Source organism: Ptychodera flava, chromosome 10, assembly GCF_041260155.1.
Source record: "Ptychodera flava strain L36383 chromosome 10, AS_Pfla_20210202, whole genome shotgun sequence".
Taxonomy (NCBI): domain Eukaryota; kingdom Metazoa; phylum Hemichordata; class Enteropneusta; family Ptychoderidae; genus Ptychodera; species Ptychodera flava.
The window spans coordinates 24,955,999-24,965,783 of NC_091937.1; the positions used below are offsets into that span (position 1 = coordinate 24,955,999).

At 39.7% G+C, this 9,785-nt stretch overlaps 1 protein-coding gene across 2 annotated transcripts in view; it reads left to right on the forward strand.

The window, feature by feature from the left end:
• The window catches only part of LOC139142313 (dapdiamide synthesis protein DdaC-like), a 38,141-nt gene extending 29,575 nt beyond the window's left edge, over positions 1-8,566 (forward strand). Inside the window, exons 2-4 of one of the 2 annotated variants that reach the window (XM_070712217.1) lie at positions 2,938-3,129; positions 6,050-6,182; positions 6,625-8,566. In XM_070712217.1, the coding sequence (XP_070568318.1) occupies positions 2,938-3,129; positions 6,050-6,182; positions 6,625-6,923 (624 nt within the window). In that variant the 3' untranslated portion in view covers positions 6,924-8,566. Of the gene's footprint in view, positions 1-2,937; positions 3,130-6,049; positions 6,183-6,624 lie in introns of those variants that run through there. The other variant, XM_070712218.1, reaches the window with a different exon arrangement.
• The last annotated feature ends 1,219 nt before the right edge of the window (positions 8,567-9,785 follow it).

Sequence of the window (9,785 nt, forward strand, 5' to 3'; positions counted from 1 at the left end):
TCATTATTGGTGTAGTCCCTCGCACATACGACAGGGGTGGGGGGGGGGGGGACTGCAAGCGTAGCGCCGAAGGTGCGAGCTGGGCAATCCGAGTGCAAATCTTGCTTTCGCGTCCCCCACCGTCGTCGTATTTGCGAGATACTACACCAATAAGCGACCGAAAAGGCACTAGCGACTGTCAACAGTCTATGCGCCAGGCTCCCTTCATTCACGATTGAAAGTGCTTTCACTGGTGCTCGACCCGTAAGCGATAATATAATCGTAAACTTTTACAGTCAACATCTATTCTGTCATGCCAGTTGAAGGGACTAAAATCTTGTCACTCCCATTAGATGAATCTGCTATGTAGTGTTACGATCTGTAATCAGTGATATTAAAGACAGATACATGGAGAAATATTCAGTACCGCATTAGGCCGTGTCGACATAACGTGTCGTGACCCACTTTAGACTGGAAATCATTGTACCAGAGCTCTTGCAAATTATAGAAGGCCTTCAGTGATTTACACTTCATTGAACGATCTGTGTCAGGAATGCACAGCGATGCTCTATTTTTACTAAACATTTGAACGAATTTCACGTCCCAAGTATTGTGGCTACGACTCGGCCCTCGGCGACCGATAACTGTGTGTCAGTGTAGACTGTGTACAATCTGTACAATCATGGAGGTCGTGTTGTTTGTGCTTCTGACTTTATTGACCTTTTAGAATATTATCAGATAAGGTAGCCTTCGGTAATAACAAGGGGTTAGGCCGGGGAATTGGGTCACTTTTTAGAAAACTGTCCAAGGCGGAGGGCCACTTTTTATAAGCCTATCTTGGAGGAGGGTCACTTTCAACAGAAGATGATTTTACGGCCAAACCTTTAAATGTCCATTTGATATTTCCTGAATAGGAAATTGCCGGCGAAATACATTGATTCTTTTAAATACATACACATTATCGACAAGTTTTTCAATGAAATCCATAAATCCAATTTCTTGTACACTCATGCATGTTTTACTTCCCACTCCAAGCAAAGCACATTTACATATATTTTCAAACATATATAAATGTACAGATATAGCTTTTTGTGTGAGGGTAAATGGTCAATAGTTTGCCTGATAGACTCCCATATATTGGTATTTTTGGTGAAGCACTATACCAGCCACATCTTGCCGCCTAATGGTTGCGCAATGTATGGTGACCCTCCCGCAAATGCATGACCCTTCAAAAATGCTTGCGTAATAAATTGCAACCCTCCCTCCCAAAAGCCATCCCCTTTGTAATTTCAGTCCGTAACTTACATAACAATTAAAGTAATTGTTATGTAAATAAGCTGATACTGTTTCAGTTATTCCTGGGGAGAATACTGCAGTGATGGGGGGTTCAAGTTTTAGAATACCGCACTAGGGGGAGGGTCACATTTGAGATTCAAGGCATAGGGGAGAGTCACATTTTACAGTACAGGTGCGCACGGAATTCCCCCGACCCACCCCCTGTAATTATTGAAGGCTCGCTAAAATGAAACGGCGAATGAAATTCAGATTTCGGATGCCGAGGAAAATACGTTGCTAATTGAAATTCTCCTTTCTGGAACCGTGTTGACAACAAAGTCATGATTCAAAGTAGTATGCGCCAAAAATGTGGAAAACTTCGACGTTTTCTTAATCTTTCGTCAATGAAACTTTCAATCATTCTCTTGCTATAGACTTATCTATTATAATAATCATGGTTCACCGTATAAAGTTTGGTATTAGAGAAAACAATATCTAACATTTGAAGTTCAAAATGGCCGCCATACCTGAGTGTGTTCTCTTTGGGTGAAAATAAAAATTTCGACTTTCGAAAAACTATTACGGCGAAAATTTTTCTTACTCTGAGAGCTTCAAAATGAGGCCCCACATATAGTAGATGAGAAAAGTATTGTATAAAATTGAGAATGAAAATCTGTTCCCCAGACGCATTCTACCTTCGCGGAAAACTCGCCTCGAAAATGGAAGTTTTCAACTTTTGCCAAACCAGTTTTCAAAGTCTGTCATTACCGAGAATGAAAGCAACCAAAGGTTATCGTGACATTTTTACGGATAAATGAAGTACATCAACCTTAAATTTATTGATATTTGCAGTTCAGCACTGTTCACAGTGTTAATACCAATGTGGAGCATCAATATTTCCATTAAGGCGCCAAGAAGACGGCAAAAAATAAATATCCTTGGCAAGTTTAGGCTTCAAAAGCAGTCCACACCAGCTAAAGCAGCAGACAGGTAGAGTAATTTGACAGTCAGAAGCTAAGTTTCCAAGGCAGATATATATAAATTCTAGACACTAAGAAGACTTCTTGCACTCATAGACGCACTTGTAAATATCTGCGACATTGTCGAGTTCACCATGATCCGAATATCATATTTCCGATGCTCTGTATATTGATCCTGTCACGCAATTGATGCGTGAACATTCAATGAAGGCCGTTTGCTCTATTCGATATTAACATTCTCTCAAAGGATTGCATTAATGAGGACTGCAACTCAAACTAATAAACATCATGACACATCTCAAAAGTAAAAATGAACTGTGCAAGCCGAATGATTATGATGTTTGTAAAGCGATCTGCAGCGAACCTACAGGGTATCCTGTGATATTTGTGCCCACCTTTAATGCCAAATGCTGTTACAGTAATGGATGTCTTTAAAAAAAACAGGAAAAAAATCTTTCCAATGCGAGTATCATCTTTTGCGTGTTCATACGTGATGAACGGGCTTCTTTTGCGTGTTTTATTTCGATTGAGCGTGCTAAGCAATGGCTTTCTTAAGGTTTTTTTACAATAGTTCAATGAGAACAAGATCCAGAACCTAGTGATGGTAGTAATAAATAAGCAAGTGTGTTACTCTCATAGCTCTCCGTAAGATAAAAAATCAAATTCAATGACTTTTACCATTGACCAATCTTTTTAACTACAGTTTTTCCTCTATTGTGACGTGCCTCCCCTTCCCAACCATGGAGGCGAGAGTGTTATCGTAGACGGTAGACAAATCTTGCCGAGACTGGATCCGGGGCTAGTGGAGAAACTGAAAAGACTGGGCATACGATATTATAGACAACTTCCTTCAAGAAAACCTGGTGGAAATGATGGATATTCTAGTTGGCAAGAGGTAAGGTCATCGGCATTCCACCCACTAGTATTGGGCATGAGTAACGATAATATACTAACAATGTTGCCACGTCACGTCGTGAACATATATATATATATGATATATATTATATATATATATATATATATATATATATATATATATATATATATATATATATATATATATATATATATAATCGGTAAGCTTATATAGCAAACCCGATATATATATATATTTATCACATGAACTGGCCCGTATCTCCACCTGTGTGACGTACACCAGCACAGATAAGAAATCCGTATTACCCCTGTTGTACGTCAACCGGAACTTTTTTCCTGCAATGGTACCGTTCGCACATGCACGTCGCGACACAGACCGATTTGTCGTGATCGATGCCGTGCTGTCATGGCATTTTGACAAAAAGGTGACCCGATAAATCCAGATATGGAAACAGAGAAGGCATGTCCAACGAAATTTCGAGTCGCTAAAGCTTTAGCTATTCCCAAGAATCGAATGAGGATACCGTCGATCGTTTTAATGGCTCAGTAACGTCACAGCACCAGTCGTAAAGCTCAATGTGGAGGTCGTCATACCTGGCGATCGCCAAGCGACGTCGTACCTGGCGATCCCGGTTGGCGATAAACCCGAAAGATACACCTCAACGAAAGTTCAACTTAATAAATGAGTACCGTATAATCTTCGGGAAAGCGACATAGAAGCCATAAGCATAAAGTCATTCGACGAACAACGATAAATTTCCTTTGTAACATCACACAAATTATTCCGTTGTTTCTCGATCGGAATCAAACCTGCAGCGTAAGGCTGTAGGCCCATATGTAGTGCAGACATAAGCTGTCGACCTGTACAGTGCAGCGCTGTAGAATCCGATGTATTTCGAAAGTTGACTCGGACAACACTCACAACAGAACAGAGTTCCCGTCAAGTAACAAAATTGGGATGTACCTACGGGCGATATATGTGTCACAGCAAACATCAAAGTCCGTAAGACGAAAACATTGACGACTGAGATGGCCACCGGCGGAGACCGGTGACGGCAGCTGTGCCCACTACAAACGTACACTGTGTGTGTCATCGATCTGAAACTTTCGGGCTCGCCAAGATTGTAAACTTGTGATATTTTAAAAGCCACAGGATCTCTAAGAATGATAACTACTGTTTCGATCGTGTCGTTGCATTAACTTCATAAATATAATTGTAAATATTCTAAATAACTCAAATTGTTATACACCTACTGCCGTAACCTATGGGAGTTTGACCGTCCAATAACTTTCCGTATTTTGTATAGTACGCGGAGTCCCGAATACGGGAGACGCGCGACGCGCCTGTTTGACCTTTGACCTAGCGATTATCGGATGTAAACAAACTATTTACGGTGAGTTATAGATATAATAACAACTTCCACCAAAATGTATTCGTAGTATAAGGTTTAAAACACGCTAAACACAAAACTGAGTCTAAATGCAATCGATTTTTATTTTAAAAAACTAATTAAATTGAAAACATTCAGCGAAGTTTGCTTGTACTGCACTGAAAATTAATTGGCTTCGTGCCAACGCAACAATCGCGCGCGTTTCACTCATATCGCGCGTGCCGCATCCCTCAAATTTTACCATAGAATTAGTTTATACGAACGATTAATGGAGCGAGGTGTATAATAATAGGGTTATACACAAAATACGGCCCTGTATGGACTCGGGCTCAGTGAGTGACGTATTGGACTCGCCTTCGGCTCGTCCAATACGTCACTCATTGAGCCTCGTCCATACAGGGCCGTATTTTGTGAATAACCCTATAATACTGTGGTTATCCGTCGCTAGCGCGGTGAAAGATATGTCCGCCGATGGCAGACTTGCCTTGGCATCGGTCCAGCGCGAGACAATGATTGACAGGCGCACGTGACCGAATCCGTATGTCTGATTGGTGGAGATACCATTCGGATGTATCTAATTTTCAGGTTAATGGGATTTATGAATGAAAGTATACCTGTAAACATTTGCACTTCTCCTGGGTGACTGGCCGCTTTACTCATAAATGTAACTAATCCGCGTAAATAAAACACAAAATCGCGATAAAAATCATGCAATTTGTTACAATAATTTTGATCCATCCACATCAAAGAAAAATAAGAAGACTGTTCATGTGATAAATATATTATCCCATGGAATTTTTCTCTGTTTGACGTCATCGTATACTCGTGTTTTTCGCGGAGCCGCACAACTTCTCGCCTTCGGCTCGAAGTTGTACGGCTCCGCGAAAAACACTCGTATACGATGACGTCAAAGAGAGAAAAATACCATGGGATTATATATAAATATATATTATATATATATATATATATATATATATATATATATATATATATATAATCGGTATATTGCAAACCCGGGCGTTCTAAGGGTGGAAATCGACTGATTTCGATTGCAACAAAATTGCAAACATGGCGTAGTATAGTCAATACTGACAGAGCAGCGACGTCGACGTTTTCTTGCACAGGAATCTGCCCAACCTGAGAACCATTAACCCTTTCACCACCATGGTTTGAACCAATCTCATTGTTTACCGGGGTAAAGTTGGACCTCTAGATTGGTAAATGGGGGTAAGGATTCAGTTGAGTAAGACTTTGACTCATACAGAATACTTAGTTTTATGATAATAATAGTTTTATTTTTTTTCGAGGAGCAGCTCAAATACAAAGAATAAGTCTTAGAGAGAGAAAGGATAAAACAAAACAATAACATTCTCCGTTGATAATAGCTCATTATAATTTATTTGCATATTCAAAACAATGGTCAGTAATTCTTTTTGCATAAATGAATATAATTATTAAGGGAATTGAGCATAAGACGGTGACTCAAGAAACAATGACGTTGTCTAGATATTTGTTTCACAATCAAATTTTTTTCTTGTCGACTTGCAGGTGTTCTCAGTCGAAGAAAAACCCCTTATTGAGAAGTTTATGACGCAGCACAGGAGATCTTACCGATGGGAGCCAGATGGCGCCCTCACCTTCTGGTACAATCTCCCAGCTACTATAGTTCATCCCAAGACAGGTGATAAAAATTATTGAAACACTCGCTAGGGTACTTGATGACTTCCTGATCATTATAAGAAACTTCTTGGAGCTTTTAAAGTGGCGAGAGAGCCCGCTGGAATTTTGCCATGTGCAGATAGGTAGGAGGGAGAACCATTGCAATAAATTTCACTTTCCCCTCCATTTGTTTTTAGATATTTTAGAATAGTATGTATTTACTTTTAAAACACCCCTTTTGACGCAATCTTAGATTCGACCAAATGACCTTGCGCCTGAAGGTCGTAAACCTTACCGGCACACAAAAATAACGGCGAAATTAGGCCACTCCGGAGGTCGTATGACAATATAACCTGTTGTTGGGATAGACGACACATAGGCTGAAGGTACATGTCGCATGAGAGACAGGAATTCTCATAACTGAAACTTTAAAAAAGTCATTTTTGTTATCGACATTTTTCTAGGGCAAGAGGTCTGGTTCAATCAACTGAGCAGTAATCATGCAAGTTATTTTAAGGATCATCCGGCGTGGGCACATGTGGACATTCCCGACGACAAGTATCCTTGCCACACGTATTATGGCGATGGAAGTGAATTCGAAGAAGAGGTGATACAGCACATACGCGAAGTAATGTGGGAAACGTCGGTTGGGTTTCAGATGCAAAGAGGTGACGTCATTGTACTCGATAATCTGCTTACACTCCACGCACGGTTGGGCTTCAGAGGGAGGAGACGGTTGTTGGTCGGCATGTCTGCGGACTAGGGAGGCAGTCCTGATTTTTCGAGGCCCGACCTCAAAGCCTGACTCAAATTATTTTTTCTCTCCATCAATCCAGTGACAGATTCAAATGCGAGCACTCCTAATGAAGAATTTCCACTATGGATGTGCTTGTGTGCCACTTTCAAATTCATAAAGTGATGTGACACTTTCTACGTGACAATTTGCAAGCATTCATAATGTAAGAATATAAGCTGCTCATAATACGGTAGCACAATTTTATTTTCTCGTTTTACCTACCTTTCAGGCTAGTTCAGGTAGAATGCGCCTCGCGGACAGATATTCGGGCTCTCAAACTTTTACAATTCTTTTCTGATATACCACTTGTGTCGGTTCATTTTAAAGCTCTTGGTGTAAGAAAACTTTTTACCGGCTTAGTTTTTCGAAAATCGAAAATTTTATTTTTCTCCATAGAGTTAACACAGGGATGGCGGCCATTTTGAATTTCAAATATCGGTAAATCTTGGTTATTTGTTTCTCCAGTACCAGTACACCGATTTTTATTCTTGATTTAGTAAGAGAATGGTCAAAAGTTTCATTAAAGCAAAGTTTGAGCGAAAGTTTAAGTCTTTCACTTTCGAGGGGCATACTACCTTAAGTGACACGCTTAATTTACTGTACATTATTCTCTCCCTGCTAATTTTCGTTTCCTTAATTGTTCCCTCTAGACCAATGTATTACATTTCTTAAGCATCATTCAGGGTTGTGGGTAGAAGAATTGACTGTACTGCATCAGAGAGATGTGTTTCAGTTCACCCTTATCAAAAATACTTTAAAATAGTTTAAAATAATTTAAGATAGTCAATAAACGTAATGGTCGATAAAGAATGTCATCAACGAACGAATTTCTTTCTACAGTCCCTCTTCCATCGGTATTCACCGCTGAGCTGAACATATGGCTGTTCACTGGCTATGAATCTGTTCAATATTTCGATCAAACCCTATGCCGGACCCGAAGTTGCAATACTCAGTACGTGCCGTTGGGGGCACTAGAAATTCCTTGGATACCATGATCATGTACTCTGTATGTATGCTCTGTATGCGGTAGTTAGAAACAAGTCTTGAAAATGGAAATGTAGTTCCCTTAAATACGATTTTGCCACAGAAGTGGGCCATAAAATTCTCAGGCAGTGGATCGAATTTTCAATATGGCGGTTTTCCATTACATAAGCCAAAGTAAATTTTTAGGTCGTGCACGAATTGTATAGCTAAAAGATTGAAAAGATGCAAGAGTTCTACTAGTTTCGTGACCTAACAGAAGTGAAAAGGATTACATTTGTGTTGTAAGTATTAATTAGAAAACAATCTTTGTGATGAGAAGTAGACATTTTACCCATAATGCGCAATATCAAGTAGTTTGCCTTCATAGCTCACAAGACAAAAGCTATTTGCAGAGGAGAAAATTGCGCTCGTTCTTATTCACTTTTGGGCATGGTACGCTCCTCAAGCTCGCAACCTGAGTTTTGTCGCAGCCGCTTTACCTCACTTCATGTGCTAAGCAAATTAAATTCAAAGGCAAACACCCATTCATGTAAAAATGTACAGCAAAATATCATGCATTTTGATTGTACATACAACTTTTCATAAATTGTACCTTTACTCAAATAAATGGTTTGATATTGCCGGTGGCCCACTCTTTCTGTCTTTATCTGTCTGCTCGTCAGTCAACCCCTAGCACCAAAGTTGTCCCATTTTTATCGGATCTTGGATACTACTCACGTACTTTGCCTGCAAACACGAGATGTCTCTCGTAATCAACTCAGATATCTTCTCAAAAAGTACAGGATTCTGGCAGCACTAAAATCATGTGTGCCTTCAGTCTTACTTGAGAATATATCAAGTGTTTTCAAAGAAGGTGCACAAATTTGCAGCTAGAGTCATAATCTAAGGCTTCCATTTCACGAGGATCATTCAGTGAAAGTGTTTTAGCGCAAACCTGTGTAGTTATAATTGTGATCTACTAGACCTCAGGTTTACTCTCGAAAGGATTTCATCATCATCATCTGTGCTAGCGTGTTTGCCTGGAAAAGAGATGCTGAAAGGAGGAAAATATATGGAAACAGGTTTTTGTTCTGGGGCCCAGGATACTTGTCTTATAACAGAGTTGCTATGGTTTGGTCATGATATTGTGACGTAGCCATACAAATGCTTAGAATTTAACCTTTGAATTTGACTGTAACGACCTACAGTAACCCTGCACGTTATCTCCCGTGTTCGTTTTCGTGACCTTTTATTGTTTCAACTCCTGAAGTCATTATCAATGCCTGGACGACCTTTACCCCTGTTTGACATTGTACTTAACCAAGAGCGATTTGACTTTGCCGATTGTTCTTAGTTAATTATAGACGCATGACTTTGCAGATCCTGAGACCCGATTGTTTTTAGTTAATTATAGACCCATGACTTTGCAGTTTCTTGAAACTCAATATAAACTGTGCATTTCGACATGTTAGACGGACATTACCAGCGACGCCCCGAGACGACGTTCAACCGTGACCCTGACGACTAGTGTAGGTCATACGGTAGAAGTATTTACCGTGTAACTTGTGTTACTCAGTTAAATAAAGTGCTACGACTTAGAGCATATTCCTGTGTCTGTTGCCTTCTCTACTGCCTGAAGTTCCACGCCACAGAGTGTACGTATCCGACAATAGCTACATCACAACATGGATGTAAAAATCTATTTTTTACATCCATGATCACAACCACGCTACGTGACAATATGGAACTTTGTGATTATATATAAGACGAAGACAAAGCAATCTACAAGCAAATCAAAACAAAAATTTTGGTAAACTTTGCTTCCGTAAAAAAATAAATATATAACGTTCATCTATTCTTATTAAG